Source organism: Osmerus eperlanus, chromosome 22 (genome assembly GCF_963692335.1).
Source record: "Osmerus eperlanus chromosome 22, fOsmEpe2.1, whole genome shotgun sequence".
NCBI classification, from domain to species: domain Eukaryota; kingdom Metazoa; phylum Chordata; class Actinopteri; order Osmeriformes; family Osmeridae; genus Osmerus; species Osmerus eperlanus.
In genome coordinates this window covers 8963952-8985590 of record NC_085039.1, presented here as the reverse complement: position 1 = coordinate 8985590, position 21639 = coordinate 8963952, and the positions used below count along the sequence as shown (strand labels likewise).

The 21639-nt window shown below is 49.6% G+C and overlaps 1 protein-coding gene across 2 annotated transcripts in view; it reads left to right on the top strand.

Annotated features, from left to right (window-relative positions):
* The window catches only part of stx8 (syntaxin 8), a 33103-nt gene that overhangs the window by 1687 nt on the left and 9777 nt on the right, over positions 1-21639 (top strand). For both annotated transcript variants that reach the window (XM_062448450.1, XM_062448451.1), the window contains exons 5-6: positions 2555-2685; positions 3720-3812. In XM_062448450.1, the coding sequence (XP_062304434.1) occupies positions 2555-2685; positions 3720-3812 (224 nt within the window). The remainder of the gene's footprint in view (positions 1-2554; positions 2686-3719; positions 3813-21639) is intronic.

Below are 21639 nucleotides of genomic sequence, written 5' to 3'. Positions count from 1 at the left end.
CTCTGCTGTGTCTCCGTGCAGAGGGGTCGAAGGATACACAGTCTGCTTTTGAGGATAAGTCACCGGTCACTGTCTTTGTGTGCAAAGTCTTTGGACTTCCGTGTGACCCTCATTTTGACCTCCTCTATCAATCGGAAGTTTGCTGCCGCTACGCCTTGGTGATCACACATTTGGAACCTCACAAATCTTGGATGCACACACGCGCGCACGCGCACACACACACACACACACACACACACACACACACACACACACACAGAGAGTCAGTCTGGTTAAAGAAGTGAGGGGAAAAGAAATGTGTGACCGGAGAGCTTAAAGAGTTTACAGTTTACCACTCTTCACTGAGCTCATATCCTCTTGTAGTGGATGAATCAAAGAGCTGGACCCCACTGGCTGTATCCTGTTTTGTGTATTATCCCTAATCGAACTGACAGATCCACACAGGAGTCTGAAAAACAGTCATTACCTGGAACTGGGGCTTGACCGGCCTAACACAGGTGGCTTGTTTTTTGACAGGAAGAGGGTATTGCTGCGGTGTGGTTATGTGTGGAGTTCACCTCAGTGTACTTTGTGTGGAGACATTTTCGCGAATGAAGGTGAAATCCTTTCCCTCTACGCTCTTTTTTAATTTCTCAGGCTTTGTTGTGGGAGCACTACTCCTTTTTGTAGTGCATATGGCTTCCTTTATGGTGTCTGGTTTAGTCATTTATTACTACATAAGCGCTGGGAAAGCTTTAATCTTTTATGAAACCCCCTGCACACATTGCTGGCCTAGTCATAACTACGTTGGTGCTGGTAATCATGTGGTCTTCGCTCAAGTTTTCTCCCGCGAAAGTGTAATTTTGATATTAATGTGGTGGTTAGTTTGGTCGAGTAGGGGAAGAAGGGATTGTGGGTAGTATAGCTGACCCACAGTGTGTGGTCTTTGTGGTGGGGGTATTAGCTGTGCTTGGATAACCTAAGCTCTTCCATTTTGGGGGGGGGGGGGTAGCGCTAGCGCAGAGGGGGCTTAACTTATTCCTGAAACAATACATTCAAGGCATTTTAGACTCAAAATTATTTGGCCCCCCAAAAAAAGAAAAAAAAGGACACCGCGCCTCACTTTGAAGGCTGAGTGCCCCCATGGCCCCCTCTGAACCCCCCCCCCCCACACACACACAATTTCCCCCCAATAACCCTCACCATTTACATTTTATCGGCCTCGCAATTAGTTAAATCTGTCCTGGTCGGAGTCCCGGCCCCTCCTCTCCAGAGGGCGGTGCGGTGCAGCCGCCCGGGGATGCGCCTGAGCGGCCTGGCGCTGGGTGGTTAATTGGATCAGCTTTAATCTTCACACGGCGGGGCCGAGGCCCGGAGGAAGTGGAGGGCTGCCACGTGGTGAGATAGTTACCAAACATGTCAGAGAGATTAGCGTCGACTGCCGACTCCCCCTCGTCTCCTTGGGAACTCGGTTTTAACTGCAGCGGCCTGTCGCAGGAGGGACGCGGGAGGCTTGCGCCGCGAGTCACCTGACCGCGCCGGGAGTCGCCTGACCGCGCCGGGAGTCGCCTGACCCCGCCGCGAGTCACCTGACCGCGCCGTCGTGTTTTCATAAGAGCTGTCGTCGACTTTAGCTCTTTTACCTGACCTTCTACCTTTTGGACACCAATTTGTTGGTTGACCCCGGCCTGTACATCAGTGCAAGACGATACAAAACAGTTCCTTGTTGCACCATCGTGCCAAATGCTTTTCACTGTCATTTCAATGGTGGGAAGTCATAAATGTGGCACTGTGCAGTCTTAAAAAAAAAAAAAAAAAGATATTTACCATAATCCACTCAGTCTCCACACTGTCTAAGGTTACGCTGGGACCTGACCAGGCGACGACTCTCCTATCGAGGGACAGGGATCGTCCCCGTCCCCCCCTTCTATGCAGAGACCTCGAGGCCTCGCCGCAAGCCCTCCTTGGGGTTGGCCTCTCAGCTTTTTCCCATTACCAGAGGAATAGCTTGGAAACCGCACAACAGTGTTTTAGCACAACACAACCCCGAGTCTCATCATCCACTGCTATGTCGGAGCGAAACCCTGCCGCGACCTTGAGGCCTGGCCTTGATTAGCTTGCGCCGCCGCGTACATGCCAAACAAGCCAACCTCAAGGTTGCATTCAATGTCTACAAACGCAGTGCTTCCTCATTAGAAAAGTAAAGACGGAATGGGTAAATAAATAATCATTCACTGACTTGAAGGGCTTGTAAGGGGAGGTGGGGGGGGGGGGGTATTTGTTATTGTACAGTACAAGTCCGTAAGCCAACGGTAGAGATTTGGGGAAAAGAACATGAGTTCTACAGATGTGCAAGCCACAGCGATTGTTTGCGACACGCGTGTTTAGCGTCCATACTTCATGTTGCTAGCAGGCCTGCCATGTTTATTTGCGTAGCCGAGTGTTAGCGATCGGCATCCGTCGCGCTGGCTCACGTCCGGCCCCGGACCGCTGACTGACTGACAGGAGGACCCCCGCGGCGTCTGATGTTCCCACGCGCGTGCTGACGTCACCGTCCCATGTGACGTCTCCACAGGTCGACGTTGATATCGGGAGGCGGCGGCGCTGGCGGCGGGGCGGCGAACCCGTGGCTCGTCAACGAGCCGGAGGAGACCCGGGGGCTGAGCTTCGGAGACATCAAGCAGCAGCAGCAGAGCATTATTCAAGGTGAGGGGGACAGCTGGGGGGCACCTGGGAATTGTGGGACAACCTTGGGGGGGGGGCGTTTCCACAGACTCCGCTGCGAGAAAGCCTACTTGGCAGGACTGTGGCCGTTCCTGACACAGAGGTGAGCTCCCCTGATGTACGCCTACCGAGCACAGCCACGGGAAGAAAATGACAGTGATAACTCACGTCCCGGCCGACAAGGAGTGCCCTGCGTTTTCCATTTTCGAAATGGTTCCCGCGTGGATCGGAGCGTCCAGGCCGCAGTTTACCTGACTCCACATGACGCTCCTTTGCTCTGTCTCCCTCATGGCTCCGCTCGCAGTCTGGCTATTGTCAAGGTTGGACCGAGGAATTCATGTTAAGACAGTGAAACCAAACCACATCGCTCCAGAGAACCCCACAGGGGTTCTGTGGAGCAGTAATAGTCCAGACCAGACCTGTGGTCACCCAGATTCCTGTGCTGGCGTGTGTCAAACATATACAGGCAAATATCGAAGCTAAGTTCGATCCTCCTCTCGCCAAAGTATTTGAACATAGTAAGACTGCCCAAATGTATCTTTTTCTTTCAAAAGCTTAGACGAATGCTAAGGCACTGCATCACGCTGTGTTCCAGAAAGCTGTCCCTTCATCTGTGTTCAGCTGTGCCTCTTTGCACCCTGGCCCGCTGCAGTTAGAATCTTACAATAACACGAGTCCGTCTGAGTGGGGTAAAGTGCTGCTAGATGACTCACATGTGGCACACCGTGAGCCGCTGCAAGCCCAACAGCCTGTCATCCCCAGTCCCCGAATGGTTGTCCTGTGACATCACAGTGCAAGAAATTGCTCCCGGCTTACAATGGGCTCAGTACTATTGTTTTTAGTCGTTTTTTTTATTATTTTTTTTTACACAGCTGCTAAATTGAAAGATTTCTTTTGAGTGGGTACGTTTATCTTTAAGGTGATTGATTATTAGATGTTTGTGACTTGACTCTGCGATCACAGCATGATGGTAACCCCTCCCCTCCCTCTTTTTTTCCCATACTGGTTCCCTACAGTCCAGGACGCTGGTTTGGATGCGTTGGCAGAAGTCATCAGCAGACAGAAGCTGATGGGCCGGGAGATTGGTAACGAGCTGGATGAGCAGAATGGTGAGTGTGCGTGTGCGTGTGTGTTGTAACATCTGATGGAGGAGAGGATATGGAAACGTTTCCACCAAGAAGAAGTTCCACTCGCACGCCCAGCCCCTCACCACTGTGTGAAATCAATCAGACAAGCACACAGTAATGGAAAGAGAATTGCTTCGGCGTCGGGTCACGTGACCCGCTGGACAGGACCCCCTTAACCACCTCGGTCAGAGAGAGCGTGACCTCATCTCGAGGTCGCCACGACAACGTCCTGCTTTCCCCGGTGTTTGGGGATTGGTGCGGCCGTCATCTGCCGCACAGAGGAACGTGAGCGCCCGGCCGCCCGCTGCTTTAATGCATTGTGGTAAGAGCAAGTGCCTGGAGCCCTGAAATCCAATCTGCTCTGAGGTAATGGGACGGTTTCCCATAAATAACTCCATCACAGCAAGCCAGAGTGTATCACCTCCCTCGGACTCTGCCGACACAGGCACTCGAGACGGAGTCTTTGCCGGGGTTGGTCATTCGTCTCCCCCGAAAGAAGTATTAGATCAGTGTTCCCGCTAATGCGGTTCTTGTCAGAACACACACTCATACCTGAGCTGTTCACTCTCACACGCACGCACACACACACACACACACACACGCTCTTGCATGTGCAGAGTGAGAGTTCCTGGAATTTGAACTCTAATGGGTGTAATTAAGTAATTAAAAAGCCATCATTATAAACTGCACTTTGAGTCGAACAAAATGAGTCGGAGGAGTTCTGCTTGGGTCCTGTTGGTTTGCCTTGTCAGAGAAGAGACAATAGTCAAAGGACAACCAGACGAGGAACAATAGTGTCGGGCCGAATAGTGTCATTCTCCGTGAGCGCAGCGGAGTAATCAGTCCCCTAAAGGAATGCAGGACTGAGAGTTCATTAGTTCCTACTTGCTGTTCTTGGCTTGGTGGAGGTGCACCACAATGCCACAGTCCCGGGGGCACTGTCATTAGCGGGTCGTTGGGCTAAATTGTGCTTTTCTTTCTCCTGCGCGGGCAGCGAAAGAAAAGTGGTGACATGATTGGTGTTTCCCCCCCTAAAGAGCTGAGATTCTCGTCCAACGGAAGTCAAGTCCTGCATCTGGATGGATCTGGAGGAGGAAGGGGGAGTTGGCCAATCATCTGGATGGATCTGGAGGAGGAAGGGGGAGTTGGCCAATCGTTGTATATCCCAGTGGCGTATAGTGGCTCACTATACTATCCTTTATTAAATCTGACGACTAAGCGGTTCGTCCAAAGTGTTTTTTGAAGTTGTGCTCACATGAATATTCATAGGCTGCCTTGAATAAAACGTCTGTTGGTCTGCGAGGAGCTGTTCCAAAGCATGTGCGGCTTCGGTCCTCAGAGGACCACGACAAATTCGGAGGTTACGCAAACGAATGACCTTGGAAACAAATGAGATTCCCTTCTGCTGGGAATTCCAGACTATTGGCCAACGTGGGCCTCTGATCTCCAATGAGAAGGAGAGAGAGAGAGAGAGAGAGGCTTTGCTTGATTGCTTTTGCCCATTCTCCTCTCCTGTTTCCTTTATTGAGCTGGCGAAGGACTGTTGCCCTCACACTCACTCCATCTTCTCATCTTTTTCAACGCGCAAAGTCAGTTTTTCCAATAGCAAGGGTCCCAACTGGCGACTTGCGAGCCTTAAATGAGAATAGGAGCGGTGCATGGAGAAACGTACGAGCGGTGGAATGGCACCTTCAGTTCAAACAACAAGTGACTTCTGCTCTTCTCGTGTACGGTTCCCCAGAATGGCGTTTTTTTTTAAATTATTATTATTTTTTGCATTTACATTTTATTGTTTTTAAGGCCAAGAGTTAAGCCAGAGGGAAACCCGACCTCTCGTCAATACGAGTTTTAGGAAAGGTAACATTACTCCACCTGCGTATTTAGGACTCGCTATTGGCAATTCCCAACACAATAGCCTGCATACGATATCATAGCACTGTAGGTCAGGTCACTATACAAACCTGGAGAGAGCCTGCATATCAGAGTACATAGTAGGTCAAGACACAATAGGTAGTATAAACCTGTCCTGCGAGTCTTGGAGAGAGGTGATAAAAGTTGAGGAAGATGGAGGTGGGGTTGGGGCCCCCTCAGAGAACCTTTCCAACACCTCACATCTGACCCCTCTCCACCGGCTCCCCGCCGAAATTTACAGCCCGGCTTCGAGTTCGCAAGGCCCTCTGACGCCGGGCCATTACTCACCAGTCCTCTGGGCTCTGTCTTCCTCTTCTCCTTCTCCTCCTCCTCCTCGCGGTGAGTTATGGGGAAGATGGCAGCTCCCCCTAAGTGTGGGACAGGTGGAAAAAGAGAATATATCACGCAGGGCCCGAGCGCTGAGCCAGACCGACTTCAAACAGTGCTAGCCTGCTGATTGTCGAGGCTCTTGAAGTTCCCAGGCTTGATTTAGGGGTGTTGGTGCCCCACAGGGCCTGTCAAGGGGAGCTTTAAGGGCTATAGCATTAGCATGAGTCTATTGGAGCCCCTGCTTGAGTGGGCCATGCCACAGTGAAGAGTCCACACACCACCATAGGCATTTCAGGAATGTGTATTCCGTGTTTTGAAGCATTTCAATCCTTTGCATTACAGTTCGGTATACCTTAATACATACGCTAGACTTGGAGTTGTGCTCGATGTGGTACAGCGCACTCTTATGAGGCGCCAAGGTTCATTTAATGTTTTCTGCAAACTCTGAATTCACGGAATAGAACCTGGAATGTGTTTTTTCTTCCAGCGTCTTACTTAAATTACTGGAATCACAGCGAAGGACAGCTTTGTAGGTGCTGCATTTCTTACTTGTATTAAATGACAAAACCGACGACGTGACAAGTAACAGGATAGGATAATGCCGTCGGAGCGACAGGGAAAATGGATTTTAAAGTTCTAAAGAGGCGAAAGGCAAGCCTCCTCGTCGGTCCTGACAATTGGTGCTTAACCTTGCCGTCCTTTCGAGTGTTCTGTTTTTCCATCTTTTAGGGTTCTCTCCCCCCCCCCCCCCCCTCTTCCTCAATCCCACACGGTACCGTAGGCGCTGTTTTCCTATAAATAGATTAGGCTGCCAGTGATGTGGCTGCGCAGCGAGACCCTGACCTGAGTGCAGTGAAGGTTGCAGCAGGCTCCTTTTCAGGAAGTGACTTCGGCTCGGGTCGACAGTGGATGTGACCCTGCTCAAGCGACGGAAAATAACCCGAGGTCCCCCCCCTCCCCCCTCGCCCCCCTCCTCCCCTGGTCGACGATGGCTCGTTATGGACAGTAAGGCAGAACTGAGGAAGCTGCCTTCCTGATTCGCTGTTAGTGCACCTGACATGCATGCCCATGTGGGAAGTTTGCCATCTCCGAAAGGGGAATCGTAATCCCATTCCATGCGTCCCGTACCGTATTGTGTGCTGGGCGCTGTCAACGGACATTTTCACGTTTCTACAATGACGTGGCCAGACAATCTTGTTTTCATTTCCAAATTCAATGTGGCAGAGAATAGCCCTCGGAGTGTAAGTAAAATGTCCTACATCAACAAAATGACGGGGGTTCCGTTAGAATCAACCTTGTTTGACTTTATTGGTGTTGATGTTTCTCAGATTCGAAACTGTAACAATGACATCAGCGCCTGTCAGAGGCTTGTGGCTTATGAGTGACAGACAGACAGGCAGTCAGTCTTGTTAAAAGTTTTCAACTTTTTAGGGGTTTAAACTTTAATAGTCTCGGTGGCTAGCCTCAAGGCTCTCCTATGGGAAGTATCCTTAGAAAGACGTTGAAAGAAACTTTTAAAGACGACTTTCCATCAAACCCCCACACATCGGTTAGTCCGAACATGGAGAAAGGGAGGCTTTTATTTCCATGTCTGCTTATTGCAAGCTCCATTAGGAATCAAGCCTCGCTCGGCTTGGTCTGATCAAATGAATGGAGGAGTTCATCTCTTTTCCACTCGCTCTCTGGTCGTTAGATGTTATTTAATCAACAGGACTTTCCAGCTAAGAGTCGGCCTTCCGAGCTTCCCTTCACACATAAACCTTTCAGAGGAGTTAGTCACCGGCGCTGGGGTTTGTTCCGTGTTCTTTCCTCCAACTCCATCCTTATTTTATAAATAGACCCACGGGCTTGAGAAGGGTCCGGCGAATCGCATCGCACATCGAATATCCCCGGCGCCGTGACCTGTCGCTGTCCTGCCCCGGTTCTTGTTTTGATAATAACAGTCACGGGCGGGTTTCACTGTTGCTAGGCAACCCGTATCTTTGCTTTTTTTGTGTTTTTTTTTTTTTTTTTTTGGAGGAGGAGGAGGAGACAATGTTTTGTTCAAAGTGAGCTCATGCCGGACGGAAAGAAACACAACTTGATTGAGATTAAGACCTTCTGGAAAGGCGTCTGTGGTCAAAACCCCAAAGGGAAGGCCGCTTTTAACTGATACATCGGATCTCACCCAAGTCAAACATTGTCTCACACTCGCAAACAGCGTGATATTGACTCATTCTCCACATTATAACTGGGTCCCGGTCGGATGTGCAGGGTTCTGAGAGGTGTCCGTGGACAACAATGAAACCAAGTTAATCTATTAGCCACAGAAGTGGAACTTCACTTTACTTCATCGACTGACCTTCAGCCCAGGAGATAAACACAGTCTTCCATACGGCACAGTCTTTCACACCATAACGGGGGACTGGCATGGGAACTCAATTATTACTGTGTTTCTCGCTAATAATTAGGTCATTGATTGGCTCCTACTTCGGCAGAGGTTGTACTGTTCCTGCTAATGACTTCCAAATAAACAGCGGCCGGTGACATCAGCAGTGTGACGGCCCACCGTGGAGAACAGAGCCCTCGACTTGGTCACACTTAAGAGGAACAGTCCGACGAGCAAATAAACACCGCTAATAGTTCTGGTGCTCGACGGCAAAGGGTGGGTTCGTGGATTGATTTATGGTTCGTCGGATTCGCCCGGGCTGCCATCGAGGGTGGAAGCACTGCATTTTTGGGTGTGGCACGCGACGTACGGAAATGTGATGTCGTCAGAGAGGAGGCTCACTCTTGTGTCACTGGGAAATGGATGCGGGCCAAAGGGAAGGACTGGAACAGCGGCTGGTGTTTTGACACACTTTTATCTCCTCCATTTTGAAACAGCTCAATTGCCCTGACGTGTTGAGGTCCATTCATGTAAATACAACACGGCACAGCTGACCGAACATTGTGTTCTTTGGATGTACGAAGTTAATTGCTACTGCTTCTGTTTTCCACTTGATCTCATTCATTTGTTGAAAGGTCATAATGAAGCATACTTCACTTATCTACTTATATTAATACTTACTTATCAAATGTAACCGACATTCACTCTAAAATGCTTTCCTCACAGACCGATTTGATCTGAATTGGGAAAGGCTTTTTCTATTCTTTCTTCCTCCTGTACATTGGCAGTCACTGACCATGTCCTTATTTGGTCTTCCAGGAAGTCCGATGCTTTTCAAGTCACGGCTGATATTTTGACACCCCTGTGCTCTCATAGTCTGTGTTGAATGACCGAATTCGGTGATTGTGACTCTGTTCTGAGTCAGATGGAAAGATCTTTTGTGACGAGCCCTGGGATCCTGCCAGCTTGTCGACTCATAGATTTCAAGCATACTTTCTAGACGCACGATTGGTCGAGAGGACAGCTGTTTCTTCATGGCCCGTCTATTCAATGTCTGATTGACAAAAGGCACATTTCCTTTTCAGCGTCGTACTCATCTTACCGTCATCCCTCAGCCACAAAAATAAGATTTTTCAAGCGAGTGTACATTTCAACTTGCTGGAAAGGCATGGGAACAGCCCATGCCTACTCTCCCCACTAAAGCAGAATGTATTTGCCACGAACAACTCTTCCCTGTGATGGAGCGGCTGATTCTAAGTTTAATAACATTAAAGCAGCATCCTACTGATCTGGGCCAGGGCACGATCAATCATGAACCGTCTCCCCCTCGTTCCGTTACTCCACCGGCGTCCTCTTCAGGCGTTTGTCTCCAGCCAGACCTCTGTGACGCTCCTGGCGGTGTGAAAACGGAGGAGCTAACAATGATGCGAAGGGTGGATTCGGGTCACGCCTGCGACCGCGGGGGTGATGAATGGCTCCCCGTCAGGGGCGGCGAGCTCATTTGCATGCGGCGACTCAAAAGGGGTCCCGTCTGAAGGTGGCTCCATCAATCAAGTCCTCTCTTGCTTTACCTCTCAGCGGGACTGATGCACTCTTTTGAGTTCAGATGTCGTTTTTTTTTTTTTTTTTTTTTTACAGGGCTTCGGTTTGTTGCGCCGATTTGAGGAATGACAGTCGAGGCCTTCATTTGTAAAGGGGCTGTCAAGCGTCGCCGGGCGGACAGTTCAGTCGGGCTCCTCCGGGGCTCCTTTTGCGAGGGGTTTCTGACGGAGAAGCGAAGGGGTCAGGGTGACAATAAAAGTGAATGACAACTGGATGTTAGAGCTCAGTGGCGTGCATAATTCATGTGCTTAAGGAGTTTACAATGATCCATAACGGTGGAGATAAATGAGGCCTTTTCTCTTTACCGTTCAAAGCCGGGGAATGACTTTGCTGTGGTGTCGCACCTCAACCAGCGAGTGATGTGAACCGAGAAGATATTGAGTATGCGAGTCCCTCAACTACTATGAGTAGTGGGAAGTGTATATGAAAGCCACATATACTAAATGTTTCCTTATGTGGTTCTCCTGGCTGGAGGCCAGAAGGCTGAACCCAGTCGCACATCCTGCTGGGTTATTTAGCGAGGGCAGAAAACCAGCTTGGTCATACCTGGCATCGATCAACGCTTCCCCACATGTTAGGGGCATTAGTCGTGTTTTGGTTTTGATATAGTGTCACTGTTGCTCCCATCTCACGGCCTGCTTGTAAGTCAAATGGAGAATCTGCAGGATCATCCCAGGGCTGATAGCAGCTCATGGGCTCCGTGCAATCCCTTGTTTTTCAGTGCGCACGTGTAACTGTTCTCCTGCTACAGTTCCATTAAAGAGGTGGACGTTTCTTTCGTTTCTTTTGTCTCTCAGAGTTAGGAGGAAGGCAGCTATAGTTCTTCGATGGTTAAATCATCCCCCCCCCCCCATCAGATTCCCCCCCCCATCAGATTCCCCCCCCCCCCCCATAGATGCCATAAAGCATCTGTGAGGTAGTCCGAAGCAGTACTAAGTTTTACCCTTCCCCTTTGCTGGATTCTTCTTCATGAAAAGGACAAGTGTCTGAAAATAGAACCATTTTGACGGTATGATTCTGCAAAAAAATGTTTATTGGCGCCAACAGTGTCAGCAGTCCCAGGGCAGACAGGCGGCAGGTGGTGGCACGTTCACGACAGCGGCTGATAGCAGCGTGTGGATATAAGACCTGATCATTTGCAGCTGAATATGAATGAGATGACGGATTAAGAGAGAGCTGTTTTCCAAACACGCCAAAGGAATGAAGCGCCTTGCACCGGCGGTTAACCATTTTGAAACGTTTCATTTATCCTTTTAAGAACGTGTCGGAGCTTCTAATAAGTTGGTTTCTCCACCGAAGAGTAGAAATTATGTTTGGGAGAATTGATGGTTTTATCAGAAACAGTCCTACTTGTTTACCTAGTTAGAAATCTTTTTCTTCTTAGGTAAGGGATTTCAGGGCTGGCTGCCACAGTTCTCTGTGGATCAAATGACCCTGAGTCTGCAAAGAGAACGGTGGAGCAAAGCTTTTCTGTGGCAATTTGTGCTTCAAATGGCTAAACACAACCCCTCCATCACAAGGCTATTCAACTCCCGTATCTCACATTTAGCTCAGCGTTTCTAACAACACAACCTTCGGTAAACAATTAGAAGTGCACATCTCTTCCCTGATCCTTCTTTTTTGTCAGCAATTAAGTAAGCAGAGCTATATCAGATAGCTGACAGTCCCAGGTTTTAGAGATGGAAAAAGACTTGATAGAATAGTTGATAGCCTCTGAATGATTTAAAAGGGGTTATTGGGATTCACTCGCACGCCCGCCATCTCAGCCTTCGACACAGCTTCTCGACAAGTTAATAACGGGGGAATGAAGACCACCCAATGCCCTTTAGGCGTGGCGAAAGTGCAGGGCGAGGTGGATACTCTGAGCAGGCACACGCGTGCTGTCTCGCTCTCATGAAGACCCAGCGGCAGCCGGATGGGGAAGACCCCGTCGTCTAGGACCGAGGTGTCGCCCTGCCCTAGCTCATCTGCACCTCATATGTTTTCTTGCCGTGGCCCCAGATCACAACCAGATGTCCTCAAAACACACACACAGAGAGGGAGAGAGGGAGAGAGGGAGAGAGGGAGAGAGGGAGAGAGGGAGAGAGGGAGAGAGGGAGAGGGGGAGAGGGGGAGAGGGGGAACGGAGGGAGGGAGAGGCTGCCTTTAGCAATAACACATAGATAGCCAGACAGTGACATGCTCTTTCTCAACCTATTAGCTGGGCACTTTATCCTTGGCGGGAAAAAAAACCTGTTGAATATAAAATAACATTTGTATCTAAGGAGATAAACAAATGATATCGCTGGCTCTTCTCCACCTCTTCAGAGTTTTGTTGTTTTGATGTTGTTTGGTGGTGAGACAATTCCTGGAAATGCACATTATTGGATTGTGTTGCTGAGAGTTTGGGCTCATGACCGTGCCTTAGAGTAATCCATCTCCTTAAAGTGTCTTAGCTGACATTAAGAGGGACTTAGCTGGCATTATGGGTTTACAGTGGTTGTTCTCAGACCACATACACGCCAGTATCGTGGCATTGGTCTGATAATCACTCGCACTTCAGTGACAGGATTGAGCCATTGTTTTCTATGCAAGCCGAAATTGGACTTCAATCAAAGCATGAATGTGGAAAAGTGTTTTTGAATTGTTCCCTTTATTTTATTTCGATTTTTTGGAAAATGCGGTCATCGTCGCTTACAAAGAATCTTGATGAAAACACATACCAACACTGAACAGTAACCTTAACGGTGCTTTTGCTATATTTGATCAGCATTGTGAGTTTGCTGAAGTGAAAACTGGAATGTTCCGGAGTGTCGGCATTGTCCGTTCTGCTACCTGGGTGTTCTGTCCTTATTACTTCACTAGTGCTACTCATAAATGAAGGAGTTACGGCTATTATGATTGTGTTCACATACTCATGTCACCACGTTTCCTGTTTTGTTTTTTGTTTTTTGGCCGGAAAGTTGCCTTACGTCTGTGGTATGCGTATAATTTTACGCCAAAATGGCCTCAACATCTTCGCATCGCTGCGTCACTCTCCCCTGGAGAACTTCCCTCGCACGCCGCCCCGCTGAGGGAAAGTGTGTTTGCCATGTGTGGTGGGACAGGCCGCAGCGCTAGCTGGCAGCTCCCTAGGAAGATGCCAAAGGATTCCTTGAGCACCTCGGAGTGGAGCAAAAGCTTGGCTGCCCCACCTGGGGGCCTCGCTGGCTAACCTGAGTGACGGCAGGAACAAGGTCTCCCACTCTGTTGACTTAGCGGTTAGGAACCCAGCTGCAACGAAATCTAGGTTTCCCCCCCGGGGTGACCCCCCCCCTCCCCCCCCCTCTCTACCCCCACGCACACAGGCCCTCCAGGGCAGCGCGGGTCATCCCCACGTAATGACTGGAACGACTTACTTAGCAGTACCCTTCCCTGACGTGGACCCCCACTCCAACGCGCGGTGGGGGGGGGGGGGAAGATCACCCCTTCGTCTGCGGAGAGGGACCCCCCCCCCACCGTGGGCGGGAGGTGGGGAGGGCACAGGCCATGTGTGTGGCACATGGGGCCCAGGCCGGCCGGCTGCACCGTGGCTTTGGTAGGGTCGCGGCGAACGCGAGGAGGAACCGAGGCCCCGCCGCCCCCGGTCGAGGGGGAGGTGACGGAGCTGCCTATGACCTCACCGCAGGACCCTGAGCGAGGGCCGCAGAGCGTACGCCCGGGGAGAGCGGAGATACACCGTGTAATAGCGCTGAGGCGAGGGAGCCTGGAGGATCGCTAATTTTCCACTGATTTAATGCACCAGGCGAGTCAGGGAGGTGGAGGAGGCAGTCGGAGAACACAGCAGGGACCCATTACAAGCCGTTCCTCACAGCTAATGCAGAGAGAGAGAGAGAGAGACTACATGTTCCAATTGAGTAATGCTTCATTAGCATTAGCGTCTATGGCTGAGCTCTTTGAAGTGCGACATTCCATAGGGGAACACACGGAGGATGTGATCGAGGGCTCTCAACCGCAGTCATCAGTCTCTCACTGGGAACCAGTGCCTTTAACAGCTTAACGGGTCTGTGGAGAATGAAAGCAGTCCTCCTCTATTACCCATTTAATATACAGGCTAAACTTCTTCTTTCTTTCTTTTTTTGTCCCATCCCCCCCCCCACCACCACCACCCAACCTGACCTTTGATATTGCATAGATAATTGATAATTGGAGTCATGTAGCGTAGCTCCTCTACCGAGTTTCTGAAGTCATCCATTTCGATGAGTCATCTGCCTCGGTCATCAGGTTTTTAAACGACATGAGCGATGGCTATCATGTGTAATATTTGGGCTAGCGACTCCGATCCCCATCGGCGACGAAAGGCAGTGAAACGCTGTAATCGTATTTTGCAATTGAAGCAGATGAGAACATCGCCTATGGGACTTTTGTCTACCAAGGAACAAAGGAGTTCTTTTTTCATTTTATATATAAAAAAATACAAAAAAATGGAAGGCTTTGTGTCCAGTCTATTTGATCTATCATCTGATGGTCTCCTCCTTTTGTGAAACGGATCCTCTGAATACACAGATTAAGCGGAGGGTCCGCCGGCTTCAAACCCAGACTTTGCCTCGCAAATGAGGCCCCCTTTCAGGCTGTCACGTCGAGTGCGTGTGCCGCCGTTCGTCTTATGTGCGTCGCACTTCTCAGATCTGCTACGCTTGAATAAACACGCCCCTGAGAGAGAGGGAGAGAAAACCCTCTTTTGATCTGTTATCGAATCATTCTCATCTGTTTTGGGCTTTAATACCATTGACCGTTATAGTCCGGTTTGCTGTTGTGACGTCTCCTACCCACGGTCGATGTGCTTGCTAATGTAAAAAAAAGAGCCAGAGAGGTTTTTGAAGGATACTTACTAGGTTTTGATACGACACACAGCGGTGATTTATACTCGCGTTGAGAATCGGCTTCACGATGTCGCAATTTGTCAAACGCTCAACAATTTCTCAAATTGCGACATCGTGACGCCGATTCTCGACGCGAGTATAAATCACCGCTGCGCGTCTGGAGGACCTGTTATTCTACCTAAGATAACAACATCATCTGTATGTCCATGTGGATTGGCTTGTGTGAAGAGGGCTGGGGGTCATTGGCTGGGGCTCCAGATAGAAGGGTGGCTGATACTGGCTGGGGGAAGAGGACAAAGTCCTTACAGATACATCAGAGGGCCAGGCCGACACTTATCTTGCCTCTCATATTTCTTTATTTCCTCCCTCCCTCTCTACCTCTTTCTGTGCCAGCCGCTGGGACAAAACTGCAACTTTGATGTGATGGAGTGACTGATAATGAAGTTCAACCACTTCAGGTCACATGACATAGTTCAATAGGTGGATTCTGCCTTGAGATCTGTGGGGTTTCGGTACCGTGACATGCAATGCGTGAGACCGGTTGAATTTTCAAGCCGTGGCCTTACAATGTCGTTTGATTCTCAGCTCATTTGCCCTGATGTAAGGCTGATGTTTCCTGTCACGGCTGTGCTCAGCCCGGGCTGTCGTTGAGACACCTCACCACTAGTGGGCAGTAGAGATGTCAGCTCAGACTGTCCTGAAGAACTTGTGGGTTCTGCTTTCATTCTTTCGATCCTTTTTGTTGTTGTTGGTGTTTTGCGTGTTTGGCATTTCGATTTGTTGAATGACTACGGAGGCTTCCCTCATCATAAACGATCACCACCTCCTCATCGTGTGTTTTGGGTGAGAAAGAGCGGGCGGGGTGGCAGCCAAACAGGATACCCCCTGTGTGTGTGTTTGTGTGTGTGTGTGTGTGTGTGTGCGAGCTCTGCGTACTGGAGGGTTTCTCATTGCTCCGTGCTTGTGTGTTGATGGTGGCCGCTACACCACTGCACAGCTGGCGGTCTAGTTTCCTCTGTAGATGGGAAGTTGTTTCAGGCACACGGATGCCATACCATTTGTTCTGGCATAGATTGGAACAGCACAAACAGCCTCCCAAGACAGACACACACACACACACACACGCACACACCACTTATGTTTTTTTTTTTTTTCTTATTTCTCCTCTCTTCTTTTCTTTATGCCACCTTGAAACCCCTCTCTGTCTCTCCCACATTCTCCTTCCTGACGCGTGCATTTCTGTCTTGATGCCGAGTGAGAGTTCTAGCTACAGTGTGAAGTCTCCTCAGGCACCACAATAACCAGTTCCCATCATCTCAACGAACATGAGTCGGACGACATCCGTCAAACGCTCAAGCACTATACTAGCACTGCAGTCCTGGGGGATGACTTGATGATTTGCCGTTATCTTATCTTTTTCAAGCAATTAATATCAACCTTGTGACTGTGTAAGCTACTCAGACACGATCAAAACCTTGAACTTAGTTCACAATACTGATGAAGTGTACTGGATATTGGTTTATGAACTGAGTTCCAGGACTTAGAGCCCCACAATGATGTGTCAGGCCCCATTCTAAAGGGCATTCATGCGAAGTGCATGACCCCAAGACGACTCCCATGCCCGGACCTTTTCAATCTCTGACCCAGCTCCAACCTCCCAGGTCGCGTTCAAATCCAAAGAGACCCGTGCTAAATTGGGCATGAGGCAGAAAGCGCATTTATCCACCCAGACCCAAAGCTGAAATTTGTATACTTTTTTTTACGTGCCACATTCCTCAGGGTTTGAATGGAGATAAACAACAGCTGGATTTGGAATCTTCTTTCCATTACGGAACGTTTCCGTCCTGGCTCACCCGGCTCCTCTGTTCCTCTCCAGTTGTCGTTGGGATGAGATCAATATGATGACTCTTCTCCTTCACTCTGGGCCCGTCGGAAGCGGCTCACATCCGGTGGTGGAATAGTGTGTGTGTGTGTGTGTGTGCGCATTTGTGTTCACAGTTAAACAGGGTTTGGCGTGCAGATCAAAGTCTCTCCATAACTCTGAACAGTCAGTCAGTCAGCATATTGCCGGGAAGCTGGCTAACCTCCTCACAGCAGTGAACCTTTTTAGTTGATGAGGGAGGATAAATTAGTCCAGATTTGTTTTGTTAGTGAAAAATCACAACATTGCCGCCTTTGGTTGTGTTTACACATCACTGTGACAACACCAACAGGGTCTTTTGCTCAACAGTACTTGTGTCCCGTGACAAAGTGAAGAGGTTGCCAGGTTCTAGAAAATGAATCTGCCTCTGAAACCCATCCAGGCAAACAGGTCAATCTTCGATGGAATCTTTTTGCCCTTGTTTTCAATATATCGCCTTCCCGTTGGATTGCCCGGGTAATGGAGTGTGATGCGTGGTTGAGTCGCTTTGTGACGAAGGGTCCGCTTCGTGCCGGCTGGCCCTTCTGCTGGCACCCTCATGGTAATCATGGAGCCATTGTTCAGTGGCACCTGTCCATGCGTGGGTTGTAGAGGGGGGATGCTGGTGAATCTGGCAACCCCAAAAGAAGCAAGTAGCAGCAGAAATGATGTGCGGGATCCTGAATGAGTGAGGCTGCTATTTGCACCTCGGACATGCCCTTTCCCTCCCCTCTCACTCTCTCTTGTTTCTCTCGCTTTGTCTTTATTTCTTTTATTTTTGAGACATGCATCTTGTTTGCGTGTTTTCCTTCATCAAAAACCGCACACGTACTTTTCTGGAATCCTAACAGATGATCCATGTTCGACACAGAGCATTGGAAATCCTTTTTCTCCACTTCAGAATATGCCCTCCTCATGAAAGCCGTCCAGATTCCCCCTCTGTTCAGTGAAAGTGAGTTATTTTAAGGGTTCCCCTCCGTGAACCCTGGCAGAATCATTTAATCACACGCTGGACAGCCGTGGCCCCTCACAGGGCCATCATAACTCACCGCCTGCTCATCCTGTGGTGTGGTCAACACCCCACTAGCTCCTCCCAGATCCTGCCACCGCCTTCCCATAATTCAACTGACTTCCTGCTGCCCCCTCCCCCCCCCCCCACACACACACACACTCAAGGTGAAGTAGATATCATCGACTTGGGCTACCACCTTGGTGATCTCCCCCCAATCCGCCCCAACCCTGCTCGGCTTTGAAGCGCATTCTTTCGATGGGAGCTTCCACCGCCTCGCAGCCATTTGTCAAGCAGCCATCCATTTTGGGGTCTGCGTGACGCGGCCCATCAGTGGTGGAGGAGGTGGAGGTGGCGGGGAGGAGCCCCCGTGGTTCTGGCCTGCCGGAGGATTCATAGGGGGCAGGGGGCCCTGTCGTCCGGGGGTGAGACTAATCGCTGCACATGTGTCGAGGCACTTCTGAGCGCCAGATGCCGGCAATGCACCAGGATGCTTTCACTGAAGACCGCTCCTGAGGGGGGGGGGGGGGGGGCATGAGAGCCTGTTACTCACAAGCACATGGACCCCCACCCTGACTGTAACTACATGCTCCGGGGGGGCGATCGATGGGCTCTGCTGAGGGGAGCCGTGCCTTCTGTTTACAGTCCCGGTGTTTGTTATCGTTATTGTTCACATTCTGCGGTCGACTCGTCGATTCTTCGTCGTTCGTGTGAGAAATGACGTCTGTTGTTGGTTTTCGATCCCCTTCAGGACTCAAGTCGTTAATACACCCATTAATCTCCGGAGCAAGTATAAACAGCAATAGAAAGTTGGTTTGCGAAAACATAAACAGGCAGCTCTTTCTGGTCGTCCCTGCTGGATGGTTGTTGGGAGAAGAAAGTGGAATCGTTTATTTGTCTTCTTTCTCTGTTTGTCAGATTGGTCATAACACATTTTACCCGGCGTTCCTACCCAAGCCCATCTTATTGAGACAGAAACAGCTTGTTTGGTCGTTTATTTTATTTTTCTGTGTCAGCATTGGCAGGCCCTTTGTTGGACTGGCTTTGCTGTCGGTTTATAAACTTGTAAAACGTCAAGTTTTGAGAGCGCAGCCCCCTCTAATCCCCGCTCGACGGCCCCTCTGGCGAGTTTGTTTACAATGATCGCCCGTTGAAGAGGAGGAAGAAAAAAAAGACAGATAGAAGAAAGAAAAAAAAAAAGTGCAACTTCTTGTAAATACCGTAATTGCCCCGTGTTGCATCCTCAACCCAATTACCTCTGTGCTCCAAGTGAAGTTCCAGTAACGATGCGAGCTGTGCGTGTTTTCCTTGGCAACCAAGCAGTCCTCAATGCACACACATACTCACACCCGGGGCCAATTGGGAACACTTGTGGGGTAGCGACGATGGGCGCAAAAGTAGTTGTCGAGGGGAGCTTACTCTCTCCCCCCACTGTCATAGCCTCGGGAGATATCGCCTTGAGTCAAGCTGCCCTGCTGTCGCTTTGCGTTCGAACGGACGAGGGGGAAAACAAGCCTTTTTTTTTTTTCTCTCTTGCCTGCTCTGGGAAGGCGTCCTAGAATAACAGGCAGAGTTAATATGGCACATCCTGGAGCAACGCAGAGGTGTCACTCTCTTGAACGGTGCCCACGGCCCCCTCAACCACTGCAGCCCCTGCGAACATGAGTCAGCATCCTTCTATCCTGGTCGCTTAAGGGTAAAAAAAAACAAAACAAAAAAAACATTTCTCATGCAGTCCATCCTCTAACGTTCTAATAATAGTACGTGTTTTATGCGGGATGTTCTCGAAATGAGGCGGGCTGGCGTGATATTAGCGGGTAAGCCTACGAGGCAGCTCTTCACTAGGCTGCGCTAGGTTAGGCAGCTCACGTTTCGGAGTCAGAGTGCGTGTAGAGACACCGAGAGCCTCTTTTTCGTCTGCTTGAGCTGGTATGGGGGGGGCGCTATGTGGCTCTGGGCCAAGCACCACATCCTGGAAGTCAGGCAGAAGGAAGGAAGACCCTCCTAGGACGCAGTGACAGAACCAAGCGTCAGCTGAATCGGCTGGCATTGACCCCCGTCGTCCAATCGTGCGCACACACCAACACACCCAGGATTGGCTGGCGTTTACCCACTGCAGCGTCGGGCCTCCAAATCCACCAGTAACACGCCATTATCCTCCAGACAAGTAAACAAGTCGACGGGAAAGCGGTGGGATCGTCCAAACAGGTGGATCTGACTTGTCTACACTTCAAAAAAAATTCTGCCGGTTGTGCTCGCGGTAATTCTTTCGAAAAGGATCTGAGCTCGCAAAGGATTTGGCAGGGCGACAGAGTGCTGTTAGTCTGGGTATACACGCTACACCCTGTGTGCCAAGCGCGGAGGAAGCGCCTTGGTCGTGGCCAGATGACGCAGAGGGGATGGAAATCAACCTGTTAACTAGTTAGCCCTCCTCGACAGGAAGCTGGCGGCCAATGAAAGGCAATCAGCGCAGTTGTTTAGAGGAGCTGTGTAATTGCCTTGGACGGGAGATGGGACATTGAGATGCCACAGTCGTCAGGGAAGCGAAGGTTTACGGAGGGGGGATGCTGATGTCATGGGAGAGCAACATCTGTGTCCTATTGGTGTCTTCCAGAGCCCTGTCACGTTCCCCACCAGGAGCACGTGGCGAGGGAGGCGGGGGGGGGGTGGGGGGGAGGTTTTGGTCTTGCCCGGTCGGTCGAGCGAGGTCGGGGGAGTGTTTGGTGGTTGACGTCACGTGAGGACATGCTGTAGCTCGCTAAGGCTCCCAGCAGACAGGTTTTCTCATCTCAGGCTACTGGGGCCAGAGAAACACGACGTCCGTGGAAACGTTCCCGCCGATCAGTGGCACTGCAAGTTCACACGTTGGTCCCATTGTATCCATCTCCACGGTTGACTATTAAAGGGCAGTGGAGGTTTCATTTGAATAAGTAGTTTCAGTTGGATATTGTATTATCCTTTTTAGTTCAGGAAAATACACTTTGGAGGACAGTGTTTTTCTTGCTCTGCAGTAAAATTGTCAGAGAGGAGTGGAAGGCATCAAGAGGTGGTACTCGGCAATAGAAAAAGATAATTCCTGTTTATTTAGATTTTGGCAGGATATATATTGCTTTCCAGGTTAGGTTTGGCAAATCAGTCGACGCACCCCTGTGATCTCCAAGGCTCTGTCTCTTGGCTAGAGAACAACCACTCCTATCCCCTGAAGCGACTGGCCTTGAATTTTTTTTTAATTGTGTTTCGTGCAAAACAAAAAACTATGACAAAGGAAATATCCACAGAGAGCTTGATAATTGCCCCTTGCATTTTCGGAGGGATTGTGAGGGTAATTATGAGACGCATAGCTAAGTTCCTCCTGTGTAAACAAGAGAAGACTAGGCTTATTAGGATGCTGATAGATTCATTCTTCACCCTCTGCAAGAGGAGCACTCTGAAAGCCGCTTTCATGGAGACTGGAAACATTTTTTATTTGTTTTTCAATTGTGTCTCTGCCAATTTGCATTCGCTCGTCACTCATAAGTTTGAGAGATAACGACGCCTCATTTTATTTTCATCAACTGCTCCCTGATAGGTTTCGTTTCTCCTTGTTATGTTTTGTTATTTTAGAGCTTTAGAACTTCTTTTTTTATGTCGCTATTTGCCAGACCTAGTCTGGAAAATTATTTCAAAAGAATAAATCAGCCGCATGCTATAAAGCGAAGTGGAATACATTTAAGATTGCCTTTCTCTCCCGGTAGACCTATCCCTCTAGTGAATGAATTCAAATCTATTCTCATCGATTCCCTTCATGTGAAAATCTCTTTGCAATATCTTTGACAAATGGCAACGATGGGAGCTTTTCTAAAGTTAAA